Source organism: Sinocyclocheilus rhinocerous, unplaced genomic scaffold (assembly GCF_001515625.1).
Source record: "Sinocyclocheilus rhinocerous isolate Xijiao unplaced genomic scaffold, SAMN03320098_v1.1 scaffold1243, whole genome shotgun sequence".
Taxonomy (NCBI): domain Eukaryota; kingdom Metazoa; phylum Chordata; class Actinopteri; order Cypriniformes; family Cyprinidae; genus Sinocyclocheilus; species Sinocyclocheilus rhinocerous.
Genome location: NW_015626033.1, coordinates 2,595,099 through 2,608,568, shown reverse-complemented (window position 1 = coordinate 2,608,568; position 13,470 = coordinate 2,595,099). Strand labels below are relative to the sequence as shown.

The 13,470-nt window shown below is 36.9% G+C and overlaps 1 protein-coding gene across 1 annotated transcript; it reads right to left on the bottom strand.

The window, feature by feature from the left end:
• Positions 1-744: 744 nt before the first annotated feature.
• LOC107708417 (transcription factor LBX1-like) lies at positions 745-2,098 on the bottom strand. The gene is made up of 2 exons (XM_016512635.1): positions 1,777-2,098; positions 745-1,229 (listed from the first exon to the last, which is right to left on the bottom strand). Exons 1-2 carry the CDS (start codon positions 2,096-2,098, stop codon positions 745-747), a joined length of 807 nt encoding a protein of 268 aa, XP_016368121.1.
• Between the last annotated feature and the right edge of the window lie 11,372 nt (positions 2,099-13,470).

Sequence of the window (13,470 nt, the reverse complement as noted above, 5' to 3'; positions counted from 1 at the left end):
TCCAAAACGATAAATAAAACTATCAGACTAACGTCAAAAATTTAGAGAAAGACATTTTATTTCATTTTAAATACATTACACTTTGTACACTTGGTTTAAATGGTTTCCTGGCTTAAAAAGGCACTTACAGGCATACAAACCATAAGAAATATATTAAAATGTGTTAATCCAGATTTAATCAGAGAAGTCGATTTTTTCCTGTGATAACTTTTGTAGGAAATGTTCTATAATACACTCTTTTATCAAACGATTTCGTCATAGGCCAAAAGGCATAATAGGGACACGCAGGGGGGCCGCGCGTGTGAATTAAGATTCGGATATTTTGAGATATCTATATCAGATCTGCAGCCATTTTTAATTAAAATAATTTCGTGAAACAAAATAAAACATGCATTCAACTTACTCAGAACCGGGTAAAAAAGTTCTGCGTGGACAATCGTGCTTTCAGTGTGTGTGTGTGTGTGTGTGTGTGTGTGTGTTTATATCTGACTGAAATATTACCAAGGTACTTATTGCTCTTCAGCTATAAACGAATAGGCTAAATGATTACAATACTGCCACTGCATAAATAGATCTGAAGAAACTGTCCCATGCTTGCTTTGATTTTTTTTTTTGCTTTTTATATTTGCTTTTAATACAAGTCATTTAATACATTTGGTGCATTAATGGCACTTTTAACTCTATGGTTTTAGAGGACCATCTCGGGGGAAAAAAATAAATAATACCGATGCTGTTCAATGAAAATCAGTCATCGACATCAATTTCCTCGTCTTCATCCTCTGAGCACTCTTTGCTCGTAGTGTGGTCTGTAAACGGTGATGATGGTGACATGTGGAGTTTGTTGGTGCCCTCGTGCTCGTGGTTAGATCGTGATGGATACTTGGTCACTGATTCTCCGAGAGTGCCATTGACGCTTTTCTCTAGGTCTGCCAGTTTGGCGATTTTCTCCAAAGGTACAGAGCCCTCTGATTTGGCCGACTCCACGTCCGCTTTCATCTCCTCCAGGTCTCTTTTGAGCTTGGCTCGACGGTTCTGGAACCAGGTGATGACTTGAGCATTCGTGAGCCCGAGCTGCTGAGCGATCTGATCCCGATCAGCAGGAGACAGATATTTCTGATAGAGAAATCTTTTCTCCAGTTCGTAAATTTGGTGATTGGTAAAGGCTGTTCTCGACTTTCTCCGCTTTTTAGGGGTATTCCTCTGACCGAAGAGTGTCATGCCGTCTCTTCCTAAAACAAACAAAAATAATGCAGGGATATTCAAATGGATTCAGTCTGCTACTTTACTTTAACGCGTGGTACCAACTACAGGCCATTTAGTATTAATACAAAAAGGTGAATATTAGATTACTGTCGTTTGTAAAAGCAACGTCTTCAGGAATATTAACAGTTCCGTTTCAAATGGCAAAATCAAATAGGCCCGAAAATAGGAATACTAGCATATACGAGTCCTATATTTAATTGAACTTGCACACATTTTAGCCGTTTATATGTATTTTTTAATTGCACGTGGATATTTGTTTTTGCTATTTATTTTGATTGCACGAGCACAAAATTAATCCACATATTTTTGTGCTTTAAGTTGCTTTTACAAATATATTCGATATCCTTTTAACAATAAAAAAGCGTTAAAAACAATAGGTTATAGACCATATAAAATACAAATTTCACGTTGTTGAAAACGTTTATAAGATTTTTCACGAATAGCATCCTTAAAAATTATATCAATCTAACAGCCCGAATACAATTTTGCACACACAACGGGCCTTGTGTTTACCTTCTGCCGCTTGTAGAACACTGACTTCCAGTCCCTTGAAGGTTTTGCTGGCGAGTTCCTCCAGGGCGCACAGTGGAGATGTCTGGGTGAACAGCGCGCGGTTGGAGAGGGGATGGCCCGTGGATGAGTGCTTATCACCGGACGAAAGCAGGTGCGCCGTGCCGCAAATGGTGTAACCTCGTTTGACAGGTTTGTTTAAAATATCCTCTATGCTGAACGGAGTGAGGGGCTTGTTTGAGATAGCAGGTGGAGGAAGATGGTCCAACGGACTGCGCCTTCGATCCTCAACCGAGGCGCCTTTTGCGTCTTCTTTGGAGGTCATTATTTGTCTTTTAGCTTGTTTTGAAAATATGCTAGAGTTTTGGAATTTTTTCCTTTCTTTTCGAATTCGCACAATGCAGAAAAGCTCAGTTTATAAAAACTATTGATAAACACAGAGCAACTTGAATGAGAAGAAATCCCCAAATCCGTGGAATTAGATTTAGCCGATCAGCAGCATGTTGTTGCTTTTGCCGCAGGGCTGAAAAACTTTCAGTCTTTCTTTAAAAAGCCTCGTCTGCTGTCCTCAGCTCCTGGATAACGGTTGAGCTTCAGTGAGAAGCAGCCTGACAACCTCTGATGCTTCAGTGGAAACAGTCAGCCTCAAAATCAGCCAGAATTGACTATTACTAACAAGTTATTCTTGATAGCAAGATAATCAATTACATCCAGTGGCACCTTTCTCTCTCTCCCTCCCTCCCTCTCTCTCTTTCTTTCTCTCTCCCTCTTGCTCTTTGACTATGTTGCAGTCCGATGCAGACTTTAGCAGGAAAGGAGCCCCGGTAATTAGAGGGCATGGCCGGGAGGAGGAGCTCAGCCGGATTACAATACTTAACGCTCCCACTCTTTACTACAAATTAATGATTTGTCGATATTCTGTTCGTTCTTATTTACACATTTGTACCACGCGATTATAACAGAAACATTTTCATTTTTTAAATAAAATATTTAAAGTAAAATTAAATACAAGAATATATCCAGCACAAGTTGTCGATGTTTGCAATTAAAATGGTCTATTATACTAAAAAAATGTTTGCTTAAAAATTGTATGTTCTCTATGTTTTGCTCAATATATGTATTTTAGAATCAGGTAGTATATCATGGCTGATAATACTTGTGGATAGAACAAAATAAGTGTGTGTGTGTAGAGAAAGAGGGAGAGGGAGGGAGAGAGAGAGATCGTCCCCTTCAGCTGCACCAAATCTTCTTTGCCATAATTCAAGCGCAAAGGGCCAGCTCACATCAGCAGTAAGATATTTCATCTCTAAAAATCGCCTGCTGTTCAATCCACGGTATTTTTGGCATTATGGGAACTATTTTTCGTCGATTTACGCAGAACGAGGGTAAACTTACAGATATGCACAGAAATAAAACTAAAACAATGTGAAATAATTTTAAGACAATAGCTATACTAAATGCATTTAATTATATAGGTTATATATAATCTATATTTGTAGCGCGTATGTATTTCCTATGATTAGTGTATTGGTTAAAGCGTCTAATGATTGTTTTGCGTTGTTTTCGTCGTGCACTTTAGCGTAACGAGGCCTGGGTTAAACTGGCAGAATAAGGCTGAAGCTCACCGCGAGGGACATCGGATAACAGCCGTGTATGGCGGATAAAGGCTGATACAGCGTGACAAAACAGTGCGTTTTGGTGGTTAGTAGACTGCAGCTTCAGAGAAAGTTTTCCTTTTTGCCGCTTTGTAAGTGATTTGTTTAAATCTTTTTAAATTAAATGAAAGAAAATATGCTAAATTAATTCGTATTAATGTAGATTAAAAAAAAGAAAGCAGAACAGCAGTTATTCATATTAAACCAATTATATAATTTACGTTATATTAATTTTAATTTGTAGCGATTATATGAACATTTAGAATTCGGCAAAAACAGCATAACAACTCACATTTTATAAAACCACAAATAAATACCCGAGTAAAACAACAACAACAAAACCAGCATATTTGAATAAATTCAAACAAATTAATAGCTCATCGAAAAAAAAAAAAGCACCATAAAAGGATACGGAGGCAGGTGGTTACGCCTGTGTGACATGATCATTTAGTGTTGCCTACAGTGAGCAGGACGCCTGCGTAAGCAGATATGACGCAATGAAATGCCATGGAAGATACCACTACTGAATTCATACAAATACAAAAGTTTATTTTACGATGCAATAGGCTACATTCTGCGCATACTACTTATATTTAATGACAGTTTATTATTATTATAATAATTTGTTTATTTTTAGGATCACAATTAAATCAAAGTAATATTCTAGAGATTAATATAGAATTAGCATCAGGCCCAATTATCAGTCGAAGAAGCGTTACCTACTGCCGTTGGTTTCATATTGTGTAAGACTTATAATTGTGTTTTTCAATTCACCTTGTTGTAGAAGGAATTCGCAGGCAACTTAAACGGGATTGTCCATGCCTGAAGGACTGAACCAAAATATTTATAAGTCATTTTTCGTTGTCTACACGGGGTCTGTGAGTATTCTGCACGTCTAATGACTCAGAGAGATTTGTCACTTACTCCAGTGAACGTCTGTCTGGACAGTTTTATTCCATAATTTATTCCTCGCTTCCGACCCAGAGAGCTCCGATTTCACAGGCAATATCGGATCTTTTCACTAACTTTTATTCACATGACCTTTCTGGGGATTGTAAATGATCTGCCCACACATCTGGTAAAATGTATATATATACAGTTTTTTATGGGATACTGTCTAAACTGAGAGGCCCTTATTCATTTTTCACGAGAGCAATGTTTTATTTGACAACTCCATTTTATCTCGTTTTCCTCGAAATGTATCCCTTTTCCGGCATAAAATTTGCTAACCGTTTTAACTCAGTAGACAACTTTAATCCTTTAGTAATTTTACTGGCATGGTGGAACTATTAAAACATACTCGAATAATAATAATAATCCAGTTTAAATTCAAACTGAGCTAAAATTTAATTTGATCGTTTGTCCTTTCTTAATCTAGCTACCGCTTGCAATATAGGCTAATAAGATTAAACATCACTGAACAATGTACAATTTTTCACTTGTAATTATACTATAATTCGCCACAGATGCAATCAATGTCAAAGACAATGTCACAAAGCGTCACAAACTAACAAACTCATATGACTATAGCTGAGAAATTAATTGTTGCTTATTGCATGTTCGGGAGAACTTCTGAGTAAGGCAGCTACTGAAAATATAGACAAAAATTGGTTAATGCATTTAAATTTACATTTATAATTACTCAAAAATACTTCATGGTTTACATGTTAGCATCGCCCATGATCCACGCTGAGGAAGATGATTAACTTTATGGTTTCAATAAAGTACATTTTTAGGTCACATGACATTGCAGTCTATAGTTCTGAGTTTTTAATTATATGTATGTCTGAGGAGTTATTTATTTTGAACTTTTTCAACAGTAATAACTCATCTGAGAAAAAGAACTGTTTTTTTCACACATTTAGTTTGCAGTGTGGTTAAAACATTCTGATATGGACAAAAAGAGGCCCCAAGACCAAATATATTTAATGTGACAGTCTAGCAATAAAAGAATACACCAGCATTCATGATATCAATAACATAGGTTTCATAATGTGTTGAAAGATGAGGCATGAGCATGAATCATGCTAACCAGGCCCTGTATCTATTATTATCAACAGTAGCTTGCTTCCCAACAAAGGTGGATTAACATTTGGCAAGCACAACACTGGCACCAAATGTCCTGTCATCCTAAAGTAAATTACCTGCCTTTTTTTTTTTTTTTTACAAGGTCAGTCTAATGTGATTAAGATATTTTCTGAAGAGATAGTCACTCCTAATTCATGTCTGACACAATTTTTTGGTGTTTTTCCACAGGAGTAGCTTCTCAACGGTGCAAATTGAGAGCAAAGCATTGTTAGTGAGAAGAAAAATCCCTCAACAGAAATCAGAAATTCATAACCAACAAAAAATGAACCCCTGCTTATCATTATCTATACACGTAATCACCTGAAACTCAACACGAATGGATGCGTTTATTGCAAGCTCTTCAGGACAGCCCCAAATACAGCACTGTTTTTTGGCTGAAGTCCATATCATGCTCCAAACACCATGGATGCCCCTGTTTTTCCCCCCCGTGCCCTCTGGGGCAGTACAGAGTAATGTAATACTAGACCGAGATGCTCTATGGGTCGCAATGGCTGCAGTGAAAATAATTCTGGCTGGTTAATCTGCAGGGCGGCAGCACAGCACACAGGCCTCTACATCAATTAGGTGAGTAATAGATGTGGAGCTGGTACAGGATCTGGGTGACACCAGAGCTGACGGCTTGCAGAAAAACAAGTGCAGAGTCAAGGCCTGCGTGCGGTCCATTTGAAAAGAGGATGCATGCTTCCGCTAAAAGCGGAGGGACTGTGAGGGTGTGTGGAGGGTATCGAGAGTGAGGCATGAACGCACAGAGTCTGGTGACATTTCAGTCTAATTGCAGGACTGGGCTTTGACTGTTAAGACAAAATGAGTGAGGATTAAGTGCAGAGCCATGCTTAAAAGGACCCATTACTTAAAGGGTATAGGAAAGTGGAAAAACTTTTCGCTTCAAATATAAGATTATTGACTTCAGACACAATTTCTATGTCAAAAGTAACTCTCTGAATGAATTATGACCACATAGGATCTTTGGAAAAAGCACTGCCTACTTGAAAACATGAAGACTGGAAGTATGGAAGACAATGATCATTTAGTTATATCAGACCATCTGGGAGAATGAAGCAGAAGTTAGCAGAACTAAACAAAAGTGAGAACGTGAGAGGACTGAGGGAGTCTCAAAAACAGTGATGTAATCTTTTTGACAGCCATCAGAGCATTATGTACCTTCTAATGAGGTCTGATCAGACAGTGTTAACTGTAGAAACTGAAGATTGTTCTGGTCGTTCTTTTCTATGCACTCAAAATGAATGAGGACCAGAGCTTCAAAAAGCATCACAAAAGTGGACCATCTCATGTGCCACATATGTGTAAATGAATTGGTATTGTGAGTCTAATCTTTTCAATGAATTAGTTGATTTGGTTCAGAAAACCGATCTGGGGTGGGTTTACCAAACCATGGGGGTAACTTGGTGCGATGCACTGTTGGAGAAACTAACTACATGTAGTTATTTACGAATGTTTCCTGAAAACGTAGGAACTTCGTTGCACATATGTCCTTCAAACCACATTGGTTACCACTGTGATTGGTTTATAAATCAGACAGATGTGGTTCTTGAGCTAAAATGACTGGATCACTTGTTACTGAGGTCGTATATCAGGTCGTAGGAGACATCTTGACGCGCTATTTGCTGATTAAGGACCTTGTGAAGTAATCCCAGAAGGTGCTCTTTGGTTGGGTTTAAAGCAACTATTACAAAAAAAAATCCAAGGCACTTCTTCTGGTCCAAAAGAGTTAAAAAGCTTTTATTTACATTCTGGCCATCTCGATAAACATTAAAATTGCCTAAAACTCTGCATTTCTGTCTTCAGCCTTCCTCAGAGTGTGTCAGAAGAATATCAGTTAACAACTACTTACATTTCCAAACCCGATCTCATAAAAAGGTTTAGCTGGTAACACTTTAGTATAGAGATCAGTTCTCACTATTAACTAGTTGCTTATTAGCATGCCTATTATTAACATACTGTATTGGCTGTGTATTAGTGCTTATAAAGCACATATTCTGCATGACCATATTCTACACCCCTAATATACCCAATACCTAAACTTAACAACTACCTTACTAACTATTAATAAGCAGCAAATTAGGAGTTTATTGAGGCAAAAGTCTTAGTTAATGGTTTGTTATTAGAGAGAATTGGACCTTAAAATAAAGTGTGACCATTTAGTTTAATTTGTACGACTTGATTCATATAAAAACGTATGATTTTTAGAAAAAAAGCACGAAGGTGTTTAAAATGTATTCTGAGCTCATACAAATTCATATAAATTTGCCACCAATTCACTAAAATGTAAAATAGTTACCAATTGCCATGAGAGTGTTTTATGTTACATAAGAAGTCTATGCCAAAAATAAATATGAAGAGTTGGAAATTATGTTTTAAGTAGTTTTAAAGCCGATTGCTGAATAATATTATTTACAAAGAAAATCATATTGGATGTTTGTGGAATTCCATGTATTTGTAATTCAATTAAAAAAACTGTAGTAAATTATAAGACTTAAATATATTAAAAAAATCAAACCTGATTTTCATCCAGGTGTCGATCATAACTAAATATGCTGCAAATATGCTTGACGTTTGTACAGAATTAAATCCAAGCACGGCCTCCCTGGGAATCCATCAAGCATCTAGCTGATAGTCCTGTGGAGGAAAGAAGGGACATAGATAACAAGTAGCTCATAGTCAGACACAGCACACTTATCGCCTCTCACTTTCTGACAGACCCCTTTCTAATGCCACAGCCTGGAGAAGTTCTATGGCAGACATGAGAAATAGATCCCTGTCGGAAAAAAGATATTGGGAGGACAAAGTGTGTCAGGTCAGCACCTGAGGAAAGCTGCCATGGCACAAGCCCAGCCTCTGAACAGCCTCCTGCGGAATCCCTCTGCTCCTGATGGCCTTATTAAAGACATCCACTACCACACGTTGACTCACTGTATGTACAAAATTCAGATGTACAGTAAGAGCATCAAAATAGCTATGTGAATTATCATAACAGCAACGTGTATATAAGAAACATCTGGATTTTGTAGCATGGGATGTGTGGTAAATCATCCACATAAGTATTCATACTCAAGCCAAGAGCACAAATATTCTCAATAAACTTAATCAAAAATATAATTAAGAGAAAGAAATCACTAGTTTGCTCATTATCCAATAAAAATTGATATTCAAGTTCAAATGACAATTCAATATGATAATTTTAATCTTAGTTTGTAATCATACTAAATAATTTTAAACTCTTCATTACAGAATTAAAACCGATGGCCGGCGGAGATGTATCAGTCACGTTAGGCTGCGTCTGCTCATCAGAGCTAATTTGAGTGTGCAGTTAACACTTCCATAAGCAAAGAGAGTGAAGTGGCCCTATTAACGAATGCCTGCTGACAACAGGACAGAAATATTCTTCCCCAGCTGTGAATGCTTCTTTGTTTTTCATCCAAATGAACATGTCATGCTTCACCTGCGTTACCAACAGCATTGCCAAAAGTAAATGAACACAAACGCAACAAACGTGAGTGAAGCACAACAGAAGCTCGTATCCTTTGGGCTGCTTAACTCATTATGGTTTAATCTGTGGCACCCAACTGACATATCCCTGTAGTAAAATAACTATACAGCTTTTATTCAATACTTGTACCCGAAAGTAAAGAGAGGAAAAGATTTGTGAGTTCTCTTACAGTAGCAGTTCTTAACTGGTGGGTCGTAGGGCCGTAAAGGGACAAATAATGTTAAATACAAATAACTAAATACAATACAATATATTTAGGATAGGAAAATCAAAAGAAAATTCATAGTACACAAGGAGGGTGAAAGCACTTCCTATATCTATATCCATATCTATATGTATATATACAGTATATATATATATATATATATATATATACACATACACACACACACACACACACACAATCATTCAAAAGTTAGGAGCCTCTAAGAAATATTTTAAAAAGAATCAGTTAGGACATTTACAATGTTACAAAATATTCTCATTTCAAATAAATGCTGTTCTTTTTAATTTTCTATTCATGAAAAAAAACAGATCACATTTTAAACAGTGGCAAAAGTGCCACAACTGTTCTAAACATTGATAATAATAATAAGAAATGTTTCTTGAACACTAAATCAGCATATTAGAATCATTTCTGCTTTGCTATCACAGGAATAAATTACATTTTAAAATATTAAAATAGAAAACACTTTTTTAGTTTAATTTAGTGTAATGTAAATTAAATACTATAGTTCATAATGATGACACTTAAGTAGATATTTAAATAAAAAATAAGTACAATTATACTAATATCTGCCACCTATTAAACACTGAGCAAAACTTTATGTTTTCATAAGCAATGTTTAACCTTGCTGCAAGAAAAAAATTAATTTTAATGTAATGTAGTCTAGATTAAACATGTTTAAATATGGTTTTAATTACATTTATATATACCATTTTTTTATACATTATTTTTTAGGACATTTCTATTTACTGTATTTTGTGATTTGATTTGTGGTACCACCACTTGAGATGCTTATGCAAAATTACCATCTTAAAACTGGAATACACTAAATGACTTTTAAAATCTAAATAGATTAAAACACTAGAAATCATACACTTGCCAACTTGGTTACAGAGAAAACTGGATATAACATACACTAAACAACTAGGGATCACATGCATACTAACAGAGATTTAAGTCCTTCTAAACAAAAACTTGTGCAGAAACACGTGACTCATTGCTATAAGACACATTACAAATGAAAACAACGTGTTAAAAAATTGGCTCAAAAATATCAAACGTGTTTGACATCCTCTGACTGGATGCAATTGGTCTGAAGTAAAAAAAAAAAAAAAGTCTTGTGCTCATCACAATTTGTCAACTCCAACTGCTTGAAATCTACAGCCTCTGACTTATGGCAACTAGCGTCAACTCAGGGCCAAAATCTGGGCAAATGTTATGTAGTGTATTCCAGTCTTTAGGCACAAAACAGCACAAAAATACGCTTGCTCTAAAAACAACAACACGATTCTGGAGGCATGGGAAATCTGTAGGCTCTGGGAGTGAGTCCTCTTATCAATCACAGGTGAAGAGGAGAGTGCAAAGAGACTGATGTGCAGCACAGAGAGAGAGAAGAAAAAGAGAAAGCCATCCTTCACCTGTTATAATTAGCCCTGGCCTTTTCACAGGATTAATTAAAACAAGTTTCTTTCCTGATTTAACCACAAGGGATGACCTGCAGGACCAATTTAACTATAGCTGAAGTAGAGAAAGTATGCGGCGATGTCTACGGATCCCTCTCTCACGGATAACTCTATTTTTCTTTCTCCTGATCCGTTGACCCTAGTGACTTGGGCTTTGAGGCCCCATTCACAGCTCACTCAAACAGCATCACCCTATCTACTAAAGATTTATGAGATGACCTCTTTATGTCAGTGTGTGTTTGCAGATCTCACACACACACACATACACTTTCTCCCTTTATTTCCCCTTCTCTCTCTCGCGCAGGTACTAGGGGTCTTGTTATCCTCCCAGTGGCTGCTGCATTGCATTAATATGGCTGCAAGTTGTCTCCTCCATGAGAGAGAGACTACTGGAGGGAGAGCGGAGGATAAGAGGCCTGATGAATATCTTTACCTGGGTGGCTAAAAGCAGAAAGGAGGACGCGTGGACCTTGAGCAGCGTGAGGGGAGTGTTGGTCTTATGATGGATGGCGAGGAGCCGGGAGTGTCTGGATCAATGCTGTGAGCTCTGCAGTGTGGAACAGGTGAGAGAAAGATGAGAAATGAGCGCTGGGGCCCGGCCTTGCTGTGCGGTTTGCCATTTCAAAGCACACTGATCATTTTCACACCCACACAAGTGTGCACACAAAAAACACCAACCCATTTGCATCATCCTCAATCTGTCTTCTCCGTCCAAGCCACTTGAGAACGGCTAACTCGGTTAGCCTTTCCTCACCCCTCTTCTTCATGGCTGCGTGAGGAGCATCTGGGAGAGTGCTTGGACTGGACTGATATGTTCATTAGTGGTGAGTGATGCCCCTGGATGGGTCCGGCAGCTGCCTGGCCCTTTGTGACAGCAGAGCGGAGACCGTGTGAGCCCAGCAACTAATCTTTCACTGACAGAGAGCCGGACAGCCTTTGCTCTCAGATGACAGACTGGAAAAGTGCTGAATTATACGGTTCTTCTTCAAAGTACCTAAACGTATCATACCTGGTCTTACCGTAATTACTGTTATGCACAAGTTTTGCAAAATGTGAAAATGTAGCTGCGGGTATGAAAGCACCACAATTTTAACTCCCACTGACACAAACCCAAAGATGAGAAGATGATCAGTAAAAAAATTTAAAAACCCATCATAATAATTAATTAAATATCAATTATAAAACCACAACATTGTAAGAACATGAAGACAAATTTTTAATTCTGCATGAACAATTCCAGTACAATAAACCTATTTTAAAAGGGGGTACTGGTGGATCATGGCATTAGTAATGTCAAAATCATGGGTTTGTCTCCCAAGGAATACACAAAATGAACTGATAGAATGAACTGTACAGTGTTGAAGTGGCTTAAATGCATCTGAAAATATAGTGGGCTCTTGAAGTTGAAATTTGGATTTAAAATTGCATTTAAATGCTCAAAATTGTAGATTTCAATATTTATTTTATACTTATTTCATAAAATGTACTGTACATTGAAATAAAATTCGTTATATAAATTTTATATACAGTACAATTCAAAAGTTTGGGTTCAGTAATACTTTTTTGTTAAGTCGCTTATGCTCATTTATTTGAGAAATACCGTAAAAACAGTCATATTGTGCAAATATTACTACAATTTAAAATAAGTGTTTTCTATTTTAATACATTTTAAAATGTAATTTATTTCTGTGATGGCATTAATCCAGTCTTCAGTGACACATGATCCTTTTAGAATTTATTCTAAAATGCTGATTTGGTGCTCAAGAAACATTTCTTAATATTATCAATGTTCAAAACAGTTGTGCTGCTTAATATTTTAAGGAATAATATTATAAATATCACTTTTGATCAATATAATGCATCCTTGCTGAATAATAATAATAATAATAAAAAAAAACTTGACCCCAAACTTTTGAACAGTGGTGTATATTAAAGCAGAAAATGGCAGGCACAACTAATGTCAGTACTCTCAAAAAGGTAATTGCTGAGCACCATATCAATATATATATATACAATATATACAGATAAACACACACAATGCCACATACATAGTGAAAAAGAGTCAGAGAAAACAAGTGGCAGATGAGAGTGATTCACTAAACCGTCTGTCGGTGAGACAACCTGAGACGGAGAGGGAAAAGAGAAAGAGCGAGAAAGAGAAAGATGTACGACTCACTGGCCTGCCACATACAGCAGATGTTGTTGCCTATTGAGCTGTTAATTTAACGGGAGTTTATTGAATAGTAATTAGGAGGAGCTCACTTACCATGATAGAGGAAGAGCCTGCTAAACTTGCCTTTACCCTCTTCCTCCTCGTCGCTCTCTTTCACCTCACTTCCATGGCTGTTCATAAGGAAACCTGCAGAAAATATAATATAATTATAATTTTTGATTTTCGTGATTCTCATTAAAATATGGTAAAGATATGTCTGCAGACTGTAGGTGATAATAACCTTCACTTGCACTATGCAAGATGATCAAAATGCAATAATCCAAGATATTACTCAAAGCATTGTGGTTCCCCAGATATAACAAATTTTATTATTCCACAATGTTATTATTTGTAGAGACCTCTTAATGCTCTATTTATCAGGGTGAGAGGGTGCCGAGGAAAATCAATGTTTAATCAGCAGTAAGCTGTTTGCACGGGGCACCGAGTGAAATTCTGTAACCCAGACACACTCAGTGATATAACTATCTCACAGTCCATAATAAATCAACATCTACAGCTCCATAGAACACAATGCCAAAGTGCAT